Source organism: Triticum urartu, chromosome 4A (assembly GCF_056163025.1).
Source record: "Triticum urartu cultivar PI428250 chromosome 4A, HENAU_Tu73, whole genome shotgun sequence".
In the NCBI taxonomy this organism is placed as follows: domain Eukaryota; kingdom Viridiplantae; phylum Streptophyta; class Magnoliopsida; order Poales; family Poaceae; genus Triticum; species Triticum urartu.
In genome coordinates this window covers 539,870,005-539,894,273 of record NC_141876.1, presented here as the reverse complement: position 1 = coordinate 539,894,273, position 24,269 = coordinate 539,870,005, and the positions used below count along the sequence as shown (strand labels likewise).

Sequence of the window (24,269 nt, the reverse complement as noted above, 5' to 3'; positions counted from 1 at the left end):
AACTTTATTATTGCCTCTAGGGCATATTTCCTTCACTTCTTGCCCTTACAAACTCCTTGGTTTAACTCCACAATCTTGGCGGAGGCTCCCAAGTGGCACCTAACCAATCTAGGAGACACCACTCTTCAAAAGGTAATGGATGATGTGTTGATGATGAACTCCTTGCTCTTGTGATTCAAATGATAGTCTCCCCAACACTCAACTCTCTCTCACATATTTGGATATGGTGGAAAGATAATTTGAGTGGAAAGCAACTTGGGGAAGGCTAGAGATCATGATTCTTGTGGTTGGATTGGAATGTCTTGGTCTCAACACATGAGTAGGTGGTTCTCTCTCAGAAAATGAGTAGTGAAAGTGTAGGCACGTTCTGATGGCTCTCTCTCAAATCGAGAGGATGGTGGAAGGGTATATATAGCCTTCACACAAAATTTAACCGTTACACACAAAAGAGCCAACTCGGTCAGACCGAATATGTGAACTCGGTGAGACCGATTTGGTTCAAAATATGAATGTTAGGCTTTTCGATGGGACCGACAATACCAACTCGGTGAGACCGATGCGCTAGGGTTAGGGCGAAACCTCGCCTCGGTGAGACTGATCACATGAACTCAGTGAGACCGATTTCAGTAATAAGCAAACAAAGACTTGGCCAGGCAAACTTGGTGGGACCGGTCGCTCATTTCGTGAGACCGAAATGTTACAAAAAAGAAACAGAGAGTTTGCATTGCCAACTCGGTGGGACCAACCGCTCATCTCGGTTAGACCGAAACATTACAAAGGGAAAAAGAGAGTTTGCAATCCCATCTCGGTGAGACCGAGATTCCTATTGGTAAGACCGAACTAATTAGGCTTTCTGGCTATGGCTATGTCAAATGAACTCGGTGGCGCCAGATAGATCAAATCGGTGGGCCGAGTTTGACTTTAGGCTTAGGACATATGTGGAAATGAGAAAGTGGTTGAGGGCTTTTGGAGCATATCACTAAGCATTTTGAGCAAGCATGCCATTAAGCAACACCTCATCCCCTTTTAATAGTATTGGCTTTTCCTATGGACTCAATGTGATCTTGGATCACTAAAATTAAAATGTATAGTCTTGAGCTTTTGCCAATATTTTTCCTTAGCATTTGAGGGGTCCACATCTCTTAGTCCATGCCATGCCAATCATTGAACTTTCTGAAATGATTATCTTGAAAGAATATTAGTTCAATGAGCTATATGTTGTTAAGAATTACCAAAACCACCCAGGGATTAGTTGCACTTTCAGCTTTGCTCATATTGTTTTTGCTAAGTTACCACTATTGTTGCTGCTCTTACACTTGTACGAAAACAGTTACTATTACTACTGCTATCGCTATTGCTATCAAATTACCGTGCTACTAATAAACTAGATGACCTGTTGCGCCAATGGCGCAAAGGGCAAGGGCAAGCCAAGCATTCAGAGCGTACACGTTAGAATATTTAGATGCCGACTGGGTCACAAGGAAATAGATATTTAGGTATGAAGTTGATAGGCAGTGTTATAAGAAAGGCAAGAGATCAGTTTACGACAACTTATTTGCATTGCCTTTATCAAGCAAGCTACATAGGTAGAGATGCATCACGAGATCAGTTTACTGTAGTATGGAAGCTAACTTAAGAATGTAAACAAAAAACATAGACATTTCATGACATCAAACAATTAGGGGTTGTGGTTTAGAAAAAAATACATGATGGATCATTGCATACAACTACGATCACAAAAGGTACACTGTGTTTTCGAACAAATGAAAAGACAACTACTCTTGACTGTCTATAACTATAATTTAATTCTGAGTCGATAAGAAAGCAACTATCCTTGTGGATACCTTTATATGCTTCCAGTGATCCTGTGAACATTTGCTAATATTCCTTAACAGAAATCTCACCTTTCATCATCGTTGTCTCGGTCTTGCTGGAATCATATCCTCTACCCGCAAACTGAAATAACGGTAACAACAAATCCATCTTGAAGGTCTCACCCTGGACTCAGCCCCCGCTGATCTACACAGGCATGGCATTCCAATAACCAAGCAAACTCAACAATCCACACCATGCATATAATATCTCAACTGGTCTTCTTCAGGAAATTGATAACACTCTTCAACCTAGTTGATTTATGCACATGAGCTTAATGGGATATGAGAATTAGGTTGCAGCTAGAGTAAATATGCTACTGATGACTGCAGTAATTATGCGGTTCGTTTCGGGGCAACAGTTTCGGCAAAACATAAGTTTGTGTCCAACTTGCCACCTCGCACTGAGTTCCTTGGTAGGCTTGTAGCAACACAAGTTTTGACAACATCTCTCTTAGCAACACCCAGCTCCCTTCTCTGAGTAAATTTGGGGAGCATAGCTCTTTCCGGCTTGAAGATCTACTCCAACGAGTGAGCTAGCTAACAATGTTAAATGAATAATAGGTCCAAAAATCTTTATAAGATCCAATAGCATTTCCAAAGCAACAATAGCGTTGCTGCAAATTTGAGGCGATGTAGCAGATTAACTTCAGAATGAAATGGATCAGCTATTATATTATTGCAAGCTAAATGTAAAATCATAGTTAGTTGCAAAAGTAAGCTAAATGTTCACACAGAGGATAGCCAACATTGCCCATGGCACAAAAACAGAATACAATGGAAAGTTATGTGCATATTAAAGCCTACTGGAAGTCAAATTTAAAGTAAGCTAGGAGTAGCAGCAAATGGGTTGCAGATAGCACCACTGGCATACAGGGAAAAGTACCTCGGTGTCATATCACAAGTTTTTTAGGACAACCAGCTCTTGCTTTGAGAAGCAAGCAAGAGAAACATAGGGATTTTATACATAATTAGGTTCAATAATATAAGCAGTTTCCAATGCCCTCGCGACGCCTCCCCAGGGCGCCACCAGGGGGAGATCCCTAGAGACGCCAAGCAGCAGGTTCACATGCTGTTGGTGCCATACAGTGACCTAAATTCCATGGCTAACTACATCAATGTAGATTCTATGCACTCGGAGGTTGGGATTCAACTGAGTAACTGTTGCCATCTATAGGTACCAGCTTCTTTCTTCTCTACACACAGAAGAAAAGGCTACTGTTCAGCTGAATCGTGACCTAGGCCTGGTGTTCTGGTTTGTTGTAGCCTAGGCCTGGTGTTCTTGTTGCAAGTGAACGTAGCAGCAAAAGTGAGTTGTAGCATTGTATGCCTGGCTCGCTTGATGAATTTGTTGTCAGAAACAACAACAAAAAAAGTGGGGTTGAACTATCCATGTGTCTCGCTCTGAACCGAATTACCCCCTCTATTTCATCCATGTGTACAAGTGAACTGACACAAAATTCGTCTGATTGGAATTTGTTACAGAATAAACAAAATAAAGGGCATCCGTTTCCATCCATGTGAAGTGAATCCACCTCCAACGGATCAGATCAGAGCACCCTCAAACCAAACCAATCTAGATAGCTAGGTGAAAATTAAATCATTGCAAGCAAGCAAGGAAGGAAGGGATGGTCGCCGTCTTACCACCGCTGTTGAACTCAATGTTGCAGCAGCCAGCGCGGTGATGCTGTTGGTGCAGGGGCGGAAGCTCATCAGAGAAGGCCGACTGCACCATGTCGTGGTTGTATTGGTTGCTTGCGTACCCGGATGCCGGCACGCGTCCTTGGAGGTCAAAAACAACAGCATCGTCGTATGATCTTGAACTTTTCCTGGAAGCATGACACATGACAAAGTCATCTTGTGCAATGAAAAATGTGACTGGTGTCTTCTTCAGCAGTCGATAATATATCTGAAGAAACAAAAGCATGTGCCTGGGCACCAAAATTCAGCAGGTATGTTTTTACTTGTTGGTTACAGCGAGACTGAATAGGATGAGGAGCTTCACTAATCAAAAGAGATGGTACAGTGGTTGACTAATCAAAAGAGCTTCACCAATGTTATAGCGACATCAGGCATAGCACTGAAACCAATTTCCAGTTACAACTTCATTAATCAAAAGAGGGGAGCAGCAGGAAGGAAGGAGGTGGAACCTGCGGGCGTGAGAGCTGTACAGAGGCGTGTCTGCTCCAGTGTGGTGTGGACGATGACGAGCTGGCGCCCTGGACACCGCCACCGGTGCTGGTGCAGTCCCGTACTGGATGCTTACATCCTTGCAGGTCGGGAAAGATGAAGAGGAGCACTGGCATCCATTGCCGCCGTTCTCGAGCAGGACATACTCTATAAATGTATATATCATTCTCCTACATGTTCACAAACAGCAAAATATATTCATTTTTTCATAGCATCTCTGAAGAAAATTTCTTGCAATGTATTTTCGAGTTCAACATCAATTTTTCCATCTGTTCTGCATCTGTGCTTTTCATGCCAATTTATACATTATTACCACATCCAACAATCGATTGCCGCATGTAGAATGAAGAAATTGTAATATTTTCTAACAAATAAGTAATAACTATGGAAAAGGATCACAAGCATTGGAAGATCTTTAAGATTGGCAAGGAACAAACAGGTTTAAGCTTTTCTAACAAATAACTAACTATGAAAGCCACACTATAACAGCCAGCTATTTCCCCTTACTAAACCCTCTTTTCCAAGCCATATCAAAGCAACAGCACACGTCTTACTATCTATTATATTATTGTTTTTCTCTCATCATGTAGACAGTACATATGAACATCAAAACGCATCTTGCAAGGCTGCCACCTAGCATTATCTGTTCATATGTATCATCTGAAGGAAGAAATAGGCTAGCCATTTTTCAACAATTTGAGGGAGAAAAACAAAGAGATAAAAGATCTGTACCACAACACATAGTTGATTTTGAGCAATTTTTGTGAAGACATCAACACCTTGTTCAGAGAGCAGTATGCGCTACGCAAATCTGAAGCATACAGTAGAACTTCGGTCGTTAGTAGAAAACAATTGTTCTAGCCTGAATCATAGATAAGCAATTCCCTGTTAAATAGGAATGTGTTGTCCGATAGTGCTAAAACAAACAAGAGGTTACCCGTATGGTCATGTATTTATCAAATAAATCAGTAAAATGGAACAGCAATGCATGTCAATTCCCACAAACAAGCCTATGCGGCATATGAAGGATAACCAAATAAGCCGGGTGACGGTTGTCATTGTTAAGGTGCTTACTACCTCTCCTGCTGCCTCCTGCTCCTTGTCTCCTCCCAGTCAATAACAACCCCGACATCTCCTACCGGGCAGTGACTGTGGCCTGCGGCACATCCATCCTAGTTAGAGAAGCAAAACTACGAGCACAATAATCTTATTATTTATTAGGATCAGAAATGTTTTCCCAAGTGACAAACTTAATATCAGCAACCCCCGCAAAAAAAGGGTTTTACATCTGCAATGTAGGAAATGATGGGTACCTTGATTAGAACGGATGGTATGATGAGGTGAATACACCTGCAATTATAAGATGGAGACATCAGGTGTGAGCTTACTGGAATACTAATGTTACAATGAACAAGTATAAATTTCCCAAACTTACAAGTTGCGTTATTACTTAAAAAATGCTTAGCAAGATAGAAATGTTGATCCTACATAAACATGTCAGGATAATCTACGAAATAAAGATGAACCGATGTGGCAGTGCATAAATCTGCTACTATACTCGCACCGGCAAGAGCACAACAATGGCAAGAGCAATTCATAGCAAATCAGGTAACTAAGATAAGCACTGACATAGCCAGAGAATATATGAACAATCAGCATGGTGGACATGCTCATTTTGACATAGTCAGTACATGGTTAACCAAGCAGATGTGAAAAAACTTCACCATCAAGACACACATTTCATAGATCAATCAAGTACATCCTACAAACTACCTGCGCATCACAAAGGCCAATCACAAGCCTCAACTCAAGCATGCAATTCTACAATCCAGATCTGCACTGTAAAAAATCAATCTTCATCAACAAAAGGAAATGAAAAACATGGAACCAGGCAAAGTCGATAAGTTCAATCAATACACCTATACATCAGCCAATCCGGCCTATACAGCGCTACCAATGAAAGGACTAAGATGCCATACCGTCAAACAAAGGCATACTGTTTTGCAATACAATTGTTTGAGTGCTCCTCAAAATAATAGATATGATTCGTGAAGATCTAATGCAACCCTGCAAGTAAAATAAAGCAACATGAGTTAGCTCCAAAGGATATAATCTGATAAGAGATCTCACATTCCTCAAGTAATTCATTTACATGTAATAGAATGAAAGCAAAAGTCTGATTGAGATTTCTGAGCAAGCAAACAAAATATCTGAATATGGTGCAATTCATAGTGACTAATTTGTTGTGTTGTTTTCTGTTTTTGGAAGATCCCATGGACAAAGAATCATCTCCAATTTCTTGTTGATGTGCTTCAAGCTCCACACAAATTCTGAACAAAAGTAGATCTCACACAACTGAGAAATAAAGAGAGGGCAATATTTTCACCTTGGCTTGAATCAGCAAACTGGTCGTGGTGACGTCGCCCATGTAGAGAAGCACGCTTGGACAGTGAGGGAGGTGTCTTCACCTGGGGCTTGAATCAATTTGGCCATGTAGGCACAATTTGGGGAGAGAATCGCCTGGGGAGGTCGATGGCGAGCAAGGCCGTGGTGGCAGCGAGCAAAAGGGGATCTGGAGTCCTCCACGACCAGCACCGCATGGCTGGCGAGCCCGGCCGCCGGAGCGCCTCCGTCCTCGCGCCTCCCACTCATCCCCTCCCTCTCCTTGCTTTCCTCACGCCCCACGCAACTGCAGCACCGGTGACGCGTAAGGACGGCGGACAGGAATGGTGGAGCCCGACCTCACCAGCACAGGCCGACGCTGGCTGGTGACCCTCTCCCGTATGCTGCTGCACCTCCCTCTCCTCTGCGTCGTCGCCCTTCGCCTATAGGTCATCATCGCCGTCGAAGAAGCCTTGGATCCAGCGGGATACAGGATAGGAGTGCGGCATGGGTGGATGGGGGAGGACGGCGGAGCAGGAGAGAGAGGAGGAAGAGAAGGAGAGGCAGCGGCGGCTAGGAGGGAGGTCGAGGAGGAGGGTGGGTCGCGTACGGGTGGGGAGGGCGCGGCGGCGGCGACAGGAGAGGAGGCGGGGGTCACGGGGGAGACGCGGGCCCACTTATTTTTTTTCTCTCGCTCGCTCGCTTCTCTGCTCGAGCGAGACGCAATGCTCGTGGCACTATTCATAGCGACACGTGGACGACGCGAGCCTGCCTAGCACCCCCTTCATTCTTTGTATGTTCAATTGCTGCAAGAGTTTGCTTCTCATGTGTGGTTCAATTGACAACTCAACTGCTAAGGTTTATAAATACTCTTTGGATCCCGTTGTGTCGAATCGATAAATTGGGTGAAATACTACCCTCGAAGACTATTGCAATCCCCTATATTTGTGGGTCATCAAGACTATTTCCTGACGCCGTTGCCGGGGAGCATAGCTTTATTTATTAAGGTCACTTGGGAGTTAAATATCTATTGCAACTTATATTCACTATGAAGAATCTGAGAGACTCTAAGACCAACATCATGCCCTCTAAGACGAGGGGAGTTAAGGAACTGCCAACTCGGTCTACACTTGAGTCACCTACTGTTTTAAGTCAACTTGTGACACCACCATCTGCTATTCAATCTGATATGTCACAAGTAATAGACATTGCTTCTGCTATTGATAATACTCATAATGATGCTTCTACTATGTTTGATAAACCAGTGCCACTTCTTAAATTACTTATATTGTTAAACCTACGCCTTGTCCGGATCTCCTGCTCAATCTGGAACCGATGCTCCAGCATGAGCATATCATACGTGGTTTTCTTTGACCTAACCATGGCGAAGCCTGAAGGTGTGGGAAGATCAACAAAGCAAGAAAGAGGTGGATGAGCTCGGGCTGGCAGCGGAGAGGAAGAAGGTGGATGCGGCTAGGGTTGTGGGACGCTGGCCGACTTAAATGGTTGGATTTGGCCTTAGGCGGCGAGCCGGAGCGGCGTCACGCGGCGTTCACACCCCCGAGCGAAGGAGACGTCCATCGAACCGCCGGGTTTTGGAGTGATACCGTGTGGGACCCCATCGTCAGTCCGACGTGGTGGATGCATTGCGATGCCTCCATATCCGCCATACATTTGGGCTGGGGTGCTGGTCAGCCCGGGCATTTGAGGCCCGTTTGAGGCGTCCGTCTGGATCGCTTTTTTGTGATCGGTCACTGATTAGACCGTCCGCCCGGGCGTATGAGGGGGCATTGGGGTGCCCGGCTGTAGATACTCTTAGAGCCCATTCAGGCCCAGCAAGCTGAGACGATAGACGGGGCTTGCGAGTGGGCCTTCTATTTAAATTTCATCCCTCGCTTGTTTTCCATGCAGGCGCCACCTAAATGAGAGATAAACACATCACTCTCATAACTAAATATACCTAGATATGTGATAAAAGAAATTATGCTAAAAGATCCTCTCTTAATTAAGAGAAGTCTTTCTTATTTTTATTCTTCGTCATGGGAGTATCAGGTACTACCATCTTGGGGTACTCCGGGTGCTCCAGATTAAAAAAATGTTCTTAATATTTTAAAAACATCCGGAAAAATATGAATGTTCATAAGGAATTTGACTATAATCGCTAAAAGTTTCAAGTTCAAACTCGAAACACACATTGAGAAACAAAAATACGGTGTAAAAAAAGGCCAAAGCAATATTGACAATACACATCTGGATTTCACTTTTTTGTTCCTCAATGTGGATTTCAAGTTTGGACCTGAAATTTTTAGGAGTTGCAGTCACATTCCGTATGAATATTCACATTTTTTTCAGAATCTTTTGAAACATTTAAGAATATATTTTCTGAATTTGAAGCACCGGAGTAACCAAGGATATGAGCACCTGATACTTTCCCATCCTTCGCCTCAACGTTTATCTGTCAAGATAACATTGTACAGCCCTTAAGCACCGAAATTAGCAACGGAAGCCGTACGGAAACTTCGCGTGGGGCGGTGGGCACCAAATGGATATATATCGCACGGCACGTGCACTCCACCTCACATAGCCAGGGGCCAAGTGGCTAGCATAGGACACACTCCGCGGACGGCAACACCACCGCGAGTCCTCGAGCCGCCCACCGCCTCCGTCGTGATCAGGGGCACGTCGCGCCCATGCACGGCCACCATGCCCACGGCCTCCCACGTAGCTCACGCCACGCATCGCCACTTCACCAGCTACAGCATCGCGTCGTCTACATATGAGGCGCCCATAGCCTCCCCTTCCTTTCACAGACCGCGCGAGGTCGACGAGAGGTAAACAAAGACTGCAAACATGGCGACGCCTCGGTGGCTCGTCCTGTCCCTGCTCGTGTCCGCCGCGTGGGCGTCGGCGGCGGCCGCGGCGCACGAGAAGAAATGGAAGGCCGGGGCTGCGGTGGGCGGCCAGGTCGTGGAGAAGGAGCGGCGAAGGGTGGTCGCGGAGGGCGAGGCCGGCACTGTTACGGCCACGGACGTCGCCGACGCGGCGGGCACCGTGTACCGGCTGCAGTTCATCACCATGGACCCCGGCGCCTTGTTCCTGCCCGTGCAGCTGCACGCCGACGCGGTGTTCTACGTGCACAGCGGTACGTAGCATCCGTGAACGAACGCTGTCTGCAAGTGCACAGTGATTGTGTGACTAAACTTACGCCGTGTTTTCTGGGGGCAGGGCGGGGCAAGGTGACCTACATCCAAGAAGGGGGCAGCGAGACGAGCTCGCTGGAGGTACAGCGAGGAGACGTGTACAACTTGGAGCAGGGCAGCATCCTGTACATCCAGAGCTACCCCAACGCCACCAGAGAGCGTCTCCGGATCTACGCCATTTTCACCAGCAACGCCATCAACTCCGACGACCCATCGGTACCTACAGACCGCTTCTATGTTCGTCGGTGATCTACTTATTCGTTCATTCATGAGGCACTGACGAGTGAGTACTTCACTTCGCCCCCGGTATTGCAGCATCCCACTTCAGAAGCATACTCGAGCGTCAGCAATCTACTGAGAGGATTTGATGTAAAGATTCTTCGACAGGGATTTGGGGTAAGTAAAATTAGTATCAACTTACGAACGAGTATGCACATGTCTTGCATAGTTGCATCACACCGATTACATGAATTGTTGGTCTTGTAAGGTTTCCGCTGAAGTGGTGGAGGCAATCCGATCGGCCAAGAGCCCGCAGTCGATTATAACGTACAATCCAGACCAGAAGAAGGAAGAGAAGTCGAATTGGACGGAGGAAATCTTCGACGCGCTGTGGGGCGACGAGTCCCCACTGAACAAGAAGAAGAAGAAGAAGGATAAGCACAAGAAGAAGAAGGACAAGAAGGATGACAAGTCCAAGAGCGAGACGTTCAACTTCTACTCCGGCAAGCCGGACGTCAAGAACTGCTTCGGGTGGAGCAAAACCATGACCAACAAGGACCTGCAGAACCTCAGGGGGTCCAACATCGGCATGTTCATGGTGAACCTGACCACGGTAAGTGGGCAAGAAGATTCTTCGCTTACTGTTGCGTTGAGTGGTTATTCAGTTCTCGTGCCAACATAAGAAGTGTTTGCACTGGTAATTTTGCAGGGATCGATGATGGGGCCTCACTGGAACCCGAAAGCGACGGAGATCGCCATCGTGACACACGGGTCAGGGATCGTGCAGGTGGTATGCCCGAGCACCGCGTCGGGTGCCGGAGGCGATCGCGGCCACCACGACGAGGGCGGCCACGGGGGCGGTGATCACGGTCACCACGACGAGGGCGGCCGCAGGGTTGGCGATCACGGTCACCACGACGCAGGCGGCCGCAGGGGCGGCGACCACGGGCAAGAAGGCGTCGAGTGCAAGAACTCGGTGTTCAGGGTGAAGGAAGGCGACGTGTTCGTGGTGCCGAGGTTCCACCCGATGGCGCAGCTGTCGTTCAACAACGGGTCGTTCGTGTTCGTCGGGTTCAGCACGCACATGGGGCAGAACAACCCGCAGTTCCTGGCCGGGGAGCATTCGGTGCTGCAGGTGATCGGCAAGGAGATAGTGGCGCTGGCGCTGGGGCAGAAGAACACGACCGCCGTGGAGAAGCTGCTGTCGGCGAAGAGCGGGTCGACCATAATGGCGTGCGTCTCGTGCGCGGAGGAGCTGGAGAGGAAGGCGGAGCAGGAGGAGCAGGAGGGCGGGAAGGGGGAGAGGGAGCGGGAGCGGGAAGAGGAGGAAGAGAGGGAGAGGAAGCAGCGAGAGGAGGAGGAGCGGAAGAAGCGAGAGGAGGAGGAGAGGGCGAGGAGAGAGGAGGAGGAGAGGGCGAGGAGGGAGGAGAAGGAAAGGAAGAAGCGGGAGGAGGAGGAGCAGAGGAGACGGGAGGAGGAAGAGAGGCAGAGGAGAGAGGAGAAGGAGAGGAAGCAGAGGGAGGAGGAAGAAGCGGCGAGGAGAGAGCAGGAAGAGGAAGAAGAAAGGAGGGGGAGGGAGGAGGAAGAAGGTGGCGGAGGCCAAGGCGGAGGAGGAGGAGGAGGTGATGATCCAAGGGAGGAGGAAGAACGGCGGAGGAGGGAGGAGGAAGAAGGTGGCGGAGGCCAAGGCGGACGAGGAGACGATCCGAGGGAGGAAGAGGAGCGGAGGGGGAGGAGAGAGGAGGAGGAAGGAGGCCGTGGCGGGAGAGGAGGAGACGACCCGTGGGAAGAGGAGGAAGGCGACTGGGGAGACTCCTCCAGGTACCGCGCGGCCACGACGAACCTGAAGAAACGCTACCACCGTGGTCGCAAGGGCGCCGTGTTCCAGAGCGCCTGAACAAGAACTGTTCCAATCACCTTGCACGCTCTATGCTCTACCCTTTCCCCGCGTACCGCTGTACGAATAATGGTGGCGATCCTAGTTGTGTGGCTCTGTTCAGTCTACTGTAGTCTGTGCTCGTAGTTTTGTTGGGTCCGTCGTTGCCACAATGCCACTGTGTCTTCGCTGTAGCCGGTGTATAGAAGAGCAGCTTGTGCATTATGCCTACGTATAAATAAAGGAGCTGTTCATCGCAATGCACTGGATGCTGACCACTGGTGCATAATCTCCTTCCATCCCGGAAATCCGCTCATTTGCTCATAGAAGAAGAGTGAAATGAAAGTAAGTTGAAAAATTTTGCAACTTCTTTTACATCAAAGAGACGAACAAATTCTCTGTGTGCTGGAAAGTTGCAGAACATAAGACACCCGGGGAGCTAGGGACGCAACATAAAATCAACAGTTACATCCGGGAAGCTCGGGATAGAAAATAAAATCAACAGTTTTGAACCTTTCTCAGGATACATACAGAATTTGTTCATCAACACGAGCAGATGAGCCTCCATCCCGTCATACATGAAAATCATAGCATGATTGTTCATGACAAGCAGGATGTCCCTTCTTAGCTCCTCTCTGTAATTACTAATTCAGCTTGTCCTATCTCTGTAATTCATGTGTACCCGAGCTGAGTTTGAATGAAAGTTTGGCGCTCTGGGCGCCTTTTCTTGTTTTTAAAAAAAAACGCCTGCGTGCTGACGTTGTTCCCACCTTTTGAAGTCAGAGTCTGGTATGTTTTTCTTACTAATACGGAGAGGGTTCCGAATGAAAAAGAAGGTTTTGGAGGAAGAACCTGTGGGCAACCTGTGGAAATTTAGTTTAGCGGCTCTTTTTAGAAAGCGTGAATGCAAATAAAAAACACCCCCTGAAAAAGACTCACGGCCAGGAGGTCTTCTTAATATTGTTACATTTTGAGGCACGATTTTCGCATTTGTAGACATGAAATCAGTCATAGACGGTTAATCGAGAATTCCAGGTACAATGACAAGGCTTTAAAATTACGATTAGATGATCATACTGCGCTAGCCTGGAATCTAGTACTCCGGCGATGCTCTACTATTACGGTGTCAAAAAACATCTTTTATATATTAAGTTGAAAGGAAGTATTTGTGTCGCATAGTGATGGGCGTGCAAACCATTAACACCCACTGGAAAAACACAGAGCATAACTCAGGCGGCATTTCCCACGCAAATTTCACATGAGATGATCGCATAGCAGAATCGGTTCCAAGTATCAGTCAACGGCAAAACATCTGTACAAAAATGTTAATCCAGCGACTTGACCCGAGTTAAACCACAGATACCATCGAAACAACTGGGTGAACAGACTCCCTCAGACAGGTATAGCGATCCCCTTGCTCGACATGCTGTCAAGGATGTCGTTCAGCGCTTGGCACAATCCAGCAATCTGCAGGTGTGGCAAAGTTGTTGCAATACATGATTAGAAACAGATGGATGCGTTTCCTGATAGTTGTTGTAAACGTAGCAGTTGCTTGTGGAGAAATTTTTGGTGTACGGTGCACGAAGGCAAGTGCAAGTATGCAACAGTTCTATCAAGGCTAGTTTCTCGCTTTAACTAAATTAAAAAAGAAGTTAAAACTAGAAGAAATGAAATACAAGGCTACACTAACCTGTTGGTCCCACTGCTGCAGCCCTTCGGTGTCATCCTCAAAGTGTATCACAGCTTCAACCTGTGGAACAAAGATGTATGCACGAATTTCAGACTGATGACACAAAGATGTGGGGTTTCATGATCTTAGCAGATAGTGAATGCCAAGAAAGAGAGCTGGTAAAAATACCTGATCAATTGAACCCCGCATTCTATCTTCACAAATCATTCGACATGCTATCTTCTCAGCCTGCCAGTACAGAAGTCAATGGTAAGAAGGCTCAAAATCTAAATGGTACCCTAGACTAAGTTCAGAACTCTGCACCCTGTATATGTATAGCAGTAAAAACCAAAATAAGAACAAGGAGCTGACCCTGACAAATGTTACCATGTCTTAGTTTGTAAATTAATTATGCTCTGTTATTGCTTTACACAACACTACAAGTTCCCTTTTACAAGCCAGAAGCAATATGGCAGAATATTACAGAGTCTAAGTTGCTGGTAGAGTTCAGGGAAACGAAAGAACCAACACATGCACAAAGAATTTACCTTTCTAGGGTCAATGCCCAACAATGTTCCAAGCTCCTCAAAGCTGCAGAAATGAATTGATGGTCTGTTATTAGGTTGAATAAACCAATAATGAATGAACAACAATATCAATGAATACTGACCTGATATTGGTGTAAAGTTTACTGGCACTAAGGAGATTATGCTCAATCATTGCCCGGTCAAGCACAGTAGACTTGTCTGGCAGAAGGGCTTTCTGTTGAACAGTAGAGAAATTCCAGTCAGGAATACCATAAATGAGAACTTATCTTGAACAAGGTACAGAGAGAATGACTAAAAGTTTCCCTACTTGATGCGGCTTCAGCTCCTCTGCAAATGCATCAATTTCTGGTTTCCTCAAAATCCTTTCAAGAAAAACCTGAATATTTGGAAAAAGTGGAGACCCTATCAATGAAGAGAACTTATATTCCGAACATAATGCCAGGGAAGTATATCCATGTCAGATACCTTCTGCAGTATTGGGTATATCTTGAGCTTCAAGCATCTTTCATCCTGGATGGGGCAAATTATTATAACATCATGTCATAAAGTCATAGTTTAGGAGTCATTATGATAAGATACACAGTAAAACAAAAATATCTGCACATTACTAAGGTAACCATTATGTTTGTTTCAAGCAGCATAGCAAAAATAAGGTGTATATAGGTTGCCTGCCATTGGACAGTTTTAAAACTGAATGGTGGAAGATATTCAAAAGTAGAAAAATAATTACCAAAAAAGGTTGAACATAATTGGTTCACAGGATCATGATATTAGTAAGTTGGTGCCAGATTGGAGAAAGACATAGAACAGCATGTTTTTGGACCTTGGATGAGTTTAGCAAACAGTAGGTTTAACAACCCTGGGTTCCCACAAATCCAGGATGCAATTTAATGTATTTCACGTTATATTGATGAGTGGCAAACTAAAATTGTTACCAACCAAAGAGAAAATAGATACGAAATGAGGCATCACAAGAACACTACAACAGTAAGGTAAAGCCATAATCGGTGCAAAACCAAACGTGCAACCAGATCTGGTCAACAGCCAATTTTTGGAAGGGCAGCTCACGGCTCCCATCCAAAGAGCCACGTAAATACAGAGCTTGTTTACCATCTCGCCCTTATTACATATGAACATTTTTTGGTACCCTGCAGGTGCAGGGATCGAAGCCTGGTGCATCTATACTTCTGGGGCGTTAATACAATAATCACCGAACTCCTAATCCTCCAACATCATATTTTCTTGTGCTTTGCATAGACAGTTCCAGCAACATGTACTTGGATTATGGAGGGAGAACTCCATCCATTCCAGTGAATAAGGTGCACGCACATTTCGAGAATCAAGTTTGACCATCAAGTTTAACCAACAAAATGTGGGTTATGCGCTGCAAAAGTTAAACCGTTGAATTTGTATTGGAAAAGGACCAATAGTATAATTGTAAAGTCACATAACTTATATATTATTGGTCAAATTAATAGTCAATGTTAAATCTCAACGAAACTACTCTGAACATGACAATGCACGTACGAATTTTGTGCGATGCCTACTTTGAACGGTTCTGATTTGCAAAATGATGAGATCTAACGGATGAAATCGGAAATCTCAAAATGCGTGTGCTTGGAATGGAGGTGGTAACAACTTAAACCAGTGGGACGAAAACTCTAAATAAATGACGTGACTTGCGTTGATTGGTTTCCAATTGGCAAAACTGGATCAAGAGAGAACCAAGACGATCATGATGGTTAGAAGTTACTGCAGCAATTAATGATAATAGGGTAAATAAAAGAAGGTGTGATATCACAGGACATTGAGATAAGCTAAAAGCCAATACCTTGTACAATGTAGCAAGAACACGGGACCGTTGTGGGCCAGCACCAGCCAATATTGTGCATGTTACAGCAGCACTAAGAGCTTGCTCCAGAGCATTTTCATCAATCTCTCTGAGAAAATACAGAAACAATGTTCCATCAAGATTTTTGAGAATAATACATGGAAGCAATATCAGTTCCAAACACGACTTGTCAATACCCACCACTGCAGTATCTAAACATGAGTATCAAGTAGGGTAATTTTTTTGATACAATGAGCAAAATATTGAAATATTTGCAAGGGTGTAAAATAGAAATTAGGCACCACTACATCGGCAAGGCAACAAAGGACCATACAAGACAGAACATTAAAAGGGAGTAAGCCTTACTCATCCCCAATTTGGCGTTGCTCAATCTGAGAGATGCCATAGTATCGAAGTGCAGCTTCCAAGAATTTACGCTTTAGATCTAAAATTCTCGCATAGCAGACCTATAGAGATATAAGGAAGGAACTAAATCTTTGTCCATAGTTGTAGACAGATAGATTGGTAAACTGTTTCTGAACCAACAAACCTTGTATTGCAAGTTCAGAACTTCCTGGTTGCTGTTTGTGACCAAAAAAGAGGCTTTGTTGATAAAAGCTTCAGCATTCACTGCATCATCATCCTACAAAATGAAGAACTACATTAGTCCAGCTGACAATGCAATGAACCAATGACGACAAAGGCTAAACAGCACTAACCTCCAAATAGAGTCGCGCAATCTGGACGCACTTGGATAATTTGTTGGTGTCATCAAGCATCCTGGTTTTTTAGCAGATAGTCAGGTTTCCCAGACTTAGAAAATCCATTGACATGTAAAGAGAGACAAAAGCTTGTTTCTACCTGATTCCTGAGTCCAAGTCAATGCCACTAAGCATTTGTGCTGCACTCGACCATTGTTGTTCAGATTCATACAGTTCTGCAAGCTTCTCTCTAATCACTACTACCTGGATCGATAGCCAGAAAAATTATAGATTAAGATTGTTGCAACACTTTTTTACATAATAACAACAGGGTCAATCACAAAGTCACCGATGGAGATCTAATGAGCGGATACAAAGCCGACAGAAACAGATATTAAGTTGGTTATTTGTGGTAGAAGAAACAAATCTAGAGATTCAGATTCTCCATGAGATTTACATGAAGACGCTGGAACAGCAGTAAATATCACATAAAATGTAATGGATAATTTCTTTCACAAGATGACAAGCATGATGCAGGCATTCATTCTTTGTACTCCCTGTACTAAATCAGCGACAATTAATATGGATCGGAGGGACACTTTTTTCTGCACAGGTATATATTAACCAGCTTCAATCTACATAATCTTTCAAGACTAGGTAACTTGCAAAATGGGCACACTTAATCCATTTTGGTTCTACTTTGATGGTAGCTACTACCTAGAAATATGAATATCTAAGACCTTTGACATAATTGCAATAAATAGAAATAATACAACTCCTTAACTGCTAATTTTAGTGACTGTTTTCAGCAGCTTAACAAAGTTTGAACCCATGAGACATTATAAATTGCAACTTCAACAAGAACTCCCAAACAGTAACACTAAAGAAGTAACCCATAGATATTTAGATTTCTGAAATGCGATGCATAAGAGGGACATGATGCACAAAGCTATATCTAGATATTTAGGTTTCTGCAATGCAACCCATATGAACATGGAATGAGTGGCAACAGTAATTCCAAATATTGCATTATTTTCTCTACTCGCAGACAAGATCATGAGGTATTATAAAACTATAATCCTTGAGTTATAATTTTCCTGTTCATAACTAGTCCCGAACTATCACACAGATAATCAAAATAAGTTAACCATGTGGGGTAATAAGCTTAAGGAATTGGCTCAAATGGCTGATATGTGGCTTATAATGACTGGGCTCCAAATCGCAGGTCTTCTTAATGGATTACAGACTAACACGGCATGTAATAGCTGTGTGGTTGACTGCCTGACTGGCATAAATCAACTATAGCTCTATTTCCCCTGGAAAGTATGCCACACGAAAATTTAAATTGTAGAGAGCATCAACAAAAAATGCATAACATTATCCTCAATACTTGCCCTTGCATACACAATCTAAGCTGAGACTGCGTAAATGAGATAACATGATGAATTCATTTTCATGCACTGTGTATTCCCTTGAAGAAAAATCAGCCAGAGCCCAAATTGGCCACTCCAAAGCAAATCTCACAAGAACAGAAAATCTCATTACAGCAGTAGCTCCATGCGTACTACTAGTAGCTAGTGGGCAAGTTAAAAATATTCAGTGGCAGGTGTGACCAACTGTCAAAACAAAAGTGCTGTGATAGCAATTTTCCAAAATTATACCATGGCATTGCATATTAGCTTTACAGGCTGTGCAGTACAACATACTACAACTAGTACAGAGCAATCTGGTACTTCAAATTGGCCGGCTGGGAACCGAAGGGTGCCTACCTGCTCCTCGAAGGAGACCACACGAGGCTGGATCTGCGTGAGCGCGTAGTGGGCGACCTCCTTCTGAGAGTCTGGCTCCAGCTTCCCCAGCTCCTGCGCGAACGTCTGCAGCAGCTGCCGCGACACCACGAGCGGCACCTCATCCGAAACCACTGCGTTCGCAACAATCCCGGCCATTACGCCCAAAACAAAAATCAGATACCCAGAAATCTACGGCTAGGGTTTGAGTGAAGCGCGTTACTGTGGTTGAGGAAGCGCTTGGCCTGGGGGATGTCCGGCGGGGAAGACGAGATGACGGAGGCGAGGATGTGGCGGTACTGCTCGATCTTCTGGCGCTGGTCGGCGATCGCCGCGGCGCTTGCGAGGGCGCTGTCCATGGCTACCTCCGCCCTCGGCTAACGCGGACAGCAGCAGGGGTTGGGGGTCGTAGCCGGCGTCGGAGATGGAGCGGCCTAGGGTTTTGGCGTTTGATCTGCGGAGAAGATGAGGGGAAAAGCTATAACTGGGTTTTGCAGATGAACTGGGTCGGATATATTCTGCTGGGGAGTAGGACGATGGGCCGCCCTGTGTTTTTTTCTAGTGGTGGGCCGCCTTGTACTTTTAGTGTGGGACGCCTTGTTATTTGGGCCTAAAGTTTTAGTTTCGTCTTGCGACTCTATGGGCCAACTCAGCCTTCAGTTTTATTTTTATTTTATTTTCTTTGACGCGTCCTTCAGTTTTATCTTGTAACACATGCAATGAAACCAGGGCAAGTGAATCAACCTGTGGTTGAGTTGGTTAGGCGGACAGTGGTATCCCCAACCCATCAGGGTTCAAATCCTGGTGCTCGCATTATTCCTGGATTTATTTCAGGATTTCCGGCGATGCGCTTTCAGTGGGAGGAGACGTTCCCGTCGACGACGAGGCGCCTACGGTGACTTCGTAAATCTCAAGATGATATGCCGGCTACTGATACTCAAAAAAAAAGAAACCAGGGCAACTCTATGTCTTTCGCCTTGGGTGGGCAAGGCACGTTCTTATTTGGCGCTTGCTTATGCGTTGATTTTTTTTCTTTTTTGTGAGTGAAATATTTGTATTACTCAATCACATAGTCCTCACAATCAACGAGGTCTAGAACCAAAGAAACATCCGGGCCAGACAATAACAAGTCATAGTTATGCCCTCAACTCTAGCAAATTTAACTAAACTATCACTAACATTATTTTGTGTGCGGTAAATATGAGTAATACAACATTCACGTAAGCCCATAAGATGCCTAATCTCCTTGATGATAGAAGCGTGGCCTGATCTGTCTTGTTCCCGCGCTTAGATAAACTTCACTGCAACTATAGGATTCATCTCCACCATGATTGATAATTCACTTCTCTGAATGGCAAGAGAGAGACTCTCCATGCAATCACATAAATCAGCCTCAAGTGTATCAAGGCAAGAAAGGAGAGCCCTGCGAGTGAAGAAAATGATATTGCCCTTTTCATCTCTAAGGACTATACCTGCACCGGCATGACCATCATCAGCAAAGGCACCATTGGTGTTGAGTTTAACCCAACCACCCTTTCGAGGACACCACCTGAGTTGTACCCTTGTTCCCATTATCACAAGTCGCTTCTTCACTTTTTTCTCACAAGTGATGATAGACTTACCCTTGTTAGGATCTGCAGATAGCTCTGTTTTGAGGCCAATCAAGGAATCAAGATAGCTACAAGATAGGTTCTGGATACTTCCATCGGTAGAGGAGGCTTATGATGCACAACTTCGTTTTGTACATGCCATATTCACCAAAGCATCATTAGTAACATAGACCGCTCAATGTCAGGCAAAGGCTCAAGCACTTGGAATAGCCATTCCCTCCCAGAATTCTAAATTGAAGACAATGGCGGCAGCATCTAAACCTCGGCCATAACAGTCAAAATTCTTGAGCAAGATTATACCGAACGAAAGGGTGGTAATTGTCCTCCAGTTCAGACGAACACACCAGACATAGATCATCATCTTCGAGACCTATCATGTGTTTCCTTTGCCAGGTAGGCAAGGTATTCATCACAAGTCTCCATGCAAAGTTGCGGACAATAGGTGGCACCTCGCATGACCAAATATATTTCCAACAATCACGTTGACCATCTGCTCTCGAACTAGAATCAGAAGCAGTATCTCTGTGCGCCTCATCTAAGGCCAACTAATATGCACTTTTGACGGGAAACACTCCGTACTTTGGACCCCAAGCCAGTGTGCCGGACTCCAATCTAGGCGAAGCATGGATTTTTGAAATTTCTAAGACATTCACCTGCATAAAGATGTTCTGAAGTAAGCCAAAAATCCAGGAACCATTAGCATTTAAGAGTTCAGCAACAAATTTGATTCTGCATGTTCCTTGGGGAGAGATAGGTTTGTATGAAAAAGGTCTCGGAATCCAATTGTTCCGCCACACACGAATGCTCCTGCCGTCCCCCGCCCTCCATACCAAACCCTTTTTCAGAAGTTCTAATCCATTGCTTACCATGTTCCATGAAGAAGACACATTTTCAGTGAAGATCGTGCCCTCAATTTTTTCACTTGGATAAAAATAAGCACTGAGAACATGTGCACATAAACTTTCGAGTTTAACAATTAGCCTCCATGCTCGATGAGCTAAATGGGCTTGGTTAAAGAGCGGGAAGTCTCTAAACCCAACACTGCCTCTTTCTTTTGGTTGTAGAAGATCATCCAACCCATGCCAGTGAACTTTCCTCTACCCATTGGTAGAACCCCAATAAAAACTTCGCACCATCCTAGTAAGTTCATCACACACCGAAAAAGGGAAGCTTAAACACACCTATGATGTAGGTGGGTAATGCATGCGCGACCAATTTGATGAGCGTCTCTCGACCCGGTTATGCCAGGTGGCCATCACCCCAATGTATTAGTTGTTTAGTCAAACTCATCAGGATATTATGAAGAGCGGCCGTTTGACATATGGTCTTCTGGTGTTGGGAGTCCTAAATACTTCTCATATGGGCTGGTTAAAGGTGCAATGGCTATGTCTCGTTAGTACCGATTCCAGTAGGAATCACCTACGGGCAGCCAACACTGTAGCACGACACGAGTTTGTTCTTCTGATATTTTGATATATTTTTTTACTATTTGTAGCCCATTTTTTCTTAGGTTTTCAATAGGTTTTCTCTGGCTTGTTTGGGTTTTGGGTTTTCCTTTTTCCTTCTATTTTTTCTTCCGTTCTTTTTAGTTTTCTCTTCGGTTTGCTTCCCTTGTACTTTCTTTTGTTTCTTTTTTCAACACTTTTCTTTGTAACTTTCTTTATTTTTTTGTTCTATTCTTCGGTTTTAACCGAATTTCACTATTTTTTTCAGTTTTTTTCTTTCAACACATGTCTACATTTTTCGTATGAATTGTACATTTTTTGTGTACATTAGAAATATTTTTTAACACGCGTTTAACATTTTCAAATACATTGTTCCCTTTTTTTAAATATATTTTCTGATGTCCATATTTTGTTTCATACACGTTGCACATCTAAAACATGTTTTTTTTATTATTTTTTCACATTTTAAAATACATGTACATTTTTACGTGAACATGTTTTGAATTGTGTTGCGAATATATGTTAAACATTTTCAATACTCGTTGGAAACATTTTTCTAATGATAATTTCCTTTATAAAGTATACAAACCTGTTTGGCGCACGGATGCGGCGCCTAGCGGGCCAGCCCAACAACATGCTAAAAAGGAAAGACGCGCAGAAAAAAATGTTAGCAGAAATTATTGCAATCGCTCAAAAAAAAGCAGAAATTACTGCAAGAAGGAGGAATTGAGCTCAGAACGACATAGTCAACGTACTACCACCGAGAAAGATTTCTTCTTATTATAAGATGTGATTTGATCTGTATATGTTTGGTAAAAGAACAATCTTCTCCTTTAGTTACATCATAAATGGAAAGTGTTAAATTAAAACATGAAAACATGACTCAATTGGTCTTAGTTAGTCTTCAGGACGGAGTGGAAGAATGTTAGCCGCTAGTAAATAATAGTATTTGACCCTTTTAGTACTGCAGATAACATTTATTATATACTGAGTATAAGTTATCCGAAAAAACATAAAATAATTCTAAAAATATATAGAAAACCCCATGAACTTGAAAATTATAAAAAACACGAACTTGAAAATGTTTAAAATTTTGAAAAGCAATTCATGAATTAGAAAAAGTTAATCAATTCTGAATAAAAGTTCATTCATTTTAAAAAATTGTTCATCGAATCTGGAAAAAATATTCACAAATTTTAAAAAAAGTTCATCAAATTTGGAGAAGGTTCATTAAACTTTTAAAAACGTTCATAGATTTTAGAAAAAAAAGTTCACAAATTAGTAAAGAAAATCATTGATCTTTAAAAAAGGTTCATCGACTTTTAAAAAATTTCATCAATTTTGATAAAATGTTCAACTATTTTCAAAAAAGTTCATCAATTTTGAAAAAAAGGTTCACAAATTTTGAAAAAGTTTATCAATTTTAAGAAAATTTCAGCAATTTTTGAAAATTTCATCATTTTTAAAAAAAGTTCATTGAATTTGTAAACGTTTTGACAAAAAATCGCAAATTTTAAAAAGAAAATAAAATGAAGAAAGAAAGAGAAAGAGAAAGAGAAAACGAAAAGACGAGAACAAAAAGTCGGCCAAAACGAAGACAACAAAAACAGTGAAACCACAACATTTTTGTGTTTTACTGAAGAAGAAAAAAGAAGTATAAACATCACAGCAGCCATGGTATCCCGATGGTTGCCATTGTTCAATCTATGCATGGTGTCGGCCCATGGCGGGGGGTGGGGTGTGTGTCGGTTGGCGAGTTCGCTTATAGTGGGCGCTTAAGGCGCCGTCTAGGAAATGCCTATGGGGCGCACACCCACATCCATCGTAAAGTAATTGGGCCAGCCCATATAGGGCTTTGAAACTTTATGGGTTTTGTTCAACTCGTGGCCAGTTTTGGGAAGTTTCTGACCGGTTCTACAAAGCTTTTACAAGCTTTTGACCGGTTAATGTAAAAGAAAATTTGACTGTTTCTTCCTTTGTTTGTTTTTTCTCTTATTTATGTTTTTATTTTTCTTTTATGTTTATTTATTTTCCTTTCCTAGTTGAACTATAAGAATTTTTTCCTCGAACCAAAGATAAAACAGACGATATCTCTGTCGGTATCTACGTGTACGGAACAATGATCTGACAGGTTTTCGTTGTCGAGAGCTCAGTTGTGTCGGAGTAGAAGAAACGGAGGAGCAACCTCACGGCATGGAGATGTAATTGTGGGAGAAAGAGGAAGACACGGGGAGGGGGAGAGGGGCAACCAAGGCTAGTGCTTGGTCTGTTTGGAGGCTGCTCATCACCTCTTTTTATATAGGCCACGGGAGGATGCCGACTTGGAGAGGGCAGCCCCCAAGCGGTTTGCCCCTCCTCCTCTCCCTAGCCGCTCCACAGGCTTGTGTCCCAAGCAAAAGGGAGGCACCCCACTAATGGGCCATGTGGCCCATCTAGGGATGTCCACTAGGCCCTTGCCAAGTGGTAACCCCATGACACCCTATGAAATTATTTGGGAGGGTTTCAACACTTCTAAAACCTACTGGATCCACCAGAGGTTTTCTAGGGTTGCCCGGAACATTTATAGTTATCTAGGTTTTTTCGATTTTCTCCAAATACTTTTATGGTGCAATTTCACATAAGCTCATACACTTATAATACTCATCAGAACGATAACCCTACGCGCGTGACGCCACAGGCTTGGTAAAGTGTAGACATGACCAGGAACTCCTTCTGATCAATGATCAATAGTGGAATCATGGACATCCATATTGACCCCTACACATGCATGAATAATTGCCGAGTGAATTTGTTGTTCCCGTGTACTATTCCTTTTGCTTCATGATACTTTACAAACCCAAGGTGATACTTGTTGATATCCATGTGAAGCAACACTTTATCACTATACCAAGTTATCCTCGTTACTGGTTTTGTTCCATTTTCTTGTTCCCGTATTTCGGC

General features: G+C 43.8%; 3 protein-coding genes across 10 annotated transcripts; 1 reads left to right on the top strand and 2 right to left on the bottom strand.

The window, feature by feature from the left end:
* Window positions 1-1,660: 1,660 nt before the first annotated feature.
* Window positions 1,661-7,133, bottom strand: LOC125552612 (uncharacterized). 8 transcript variants are annotated; one of them, XM_048716216.2, is made up of 9 exons: window positions 6,448-7,131; window positions 6,041-6,128; window positions 5,835-5,900; window positions 5,375-5,411; window positions 5,136-5,217; window positions 4,794-4,872; window positions 4,022-4,231; window positions 3,516-3,700; window positions 1,661-2,411 (listed from the first exon to the last, which is right to left on the bottom strand). In XM_048716216.2, the coding sequence occupies exons 5-9, from the start codon at window positions 5,191-5,193 to the stop codon at window positions 2,326-2,328; spliced, it is 618 nt and encodes a 205-aa protein (XP_048572173.1). In that variant the 5' UTR covers window positions 5,194-5,217; window positions 5,375-5,411; window positions 5,835-5,900; window positions 6,041-6,128; window positions 6,448-7,131; the 3' UTR covers window positions 1,661-2,325. The 8 variants fall into 8 exon arrangements, 7 of the variants coding, with proteins under 7 accessions (XP_048572173.1, XP_087374946.1, XP_048572176.1 ...); XM_087518820.1 differs by having other exon boundaries at window positions 5,835-5,895; XM_048716219.2 differs by lacking the exon at window positions 5,835-5,900 and having other exon boundaries at window positions 1,661-2,488.
* Window positions 7,134-9,229: 2,096 nt separating this feature from the next.
* On the top strand, window positions 9,230-11,998 carry LOC125552610 (vicilin-like seed storage protein At4g36700). The gene is made up of 5 exons (XM_048716213.2): window positions 9,230-9,585; window positions 9,669-9,859; window positions 9,959-10,039; window positions 10,131-10,475; window positions 10,572-11,998. The coding sequence occupies exons 1-5, from the start codon at window positions 9,294-9,296 to the stop codon at window positions 11,757-11,759; spliced, it is 2,097 nt and encodes a 698-aa protein (XP_048572170.2). The 5' UTR covers window positions 9,230-9,293; the 3' UTR covers window positions 11,760-11,998.
* Window positions 11,999-12,977: 979 nt separating this feature from the next.
* COP8 (Proteasome component (PCI) domain protein) lies at window positions 12,978-18,770 on the bottom strand. The gene is made up of 14 exons (XM_048716214.2): window positions 18,498-18,770; window positions 18,257-18,408; window positions 16,648-16,751; window positions 16,506-16,566; window positions 16,337-16,429; window positions 16,153-16,253; window positions 15,787-15,895; window positions 14,421-14,465; window positions 14,263-14,331; window positions 14,078-14,169; window positions 13,956-13,998; window positions 13,597-13,656; window positions 13,429-13,488; window positions 12,978-13,205 (listed from the first exon to the last, which is right to left on the bottom strand). Exons 1-14 carry the CDS (start codon window positions 18,631-18,633, stop codon window positions 13,131-13,133), a joined length of 1,200 nt encoding a protein of 399 aa, XP_048572171.1. The 5' UTR covers window positions 18,634-18,770; the 3' UTR covers window positions 12,978-13,130.
* Window positions 18,771-24,269: the final 5,499 nt, after the last annotated feature.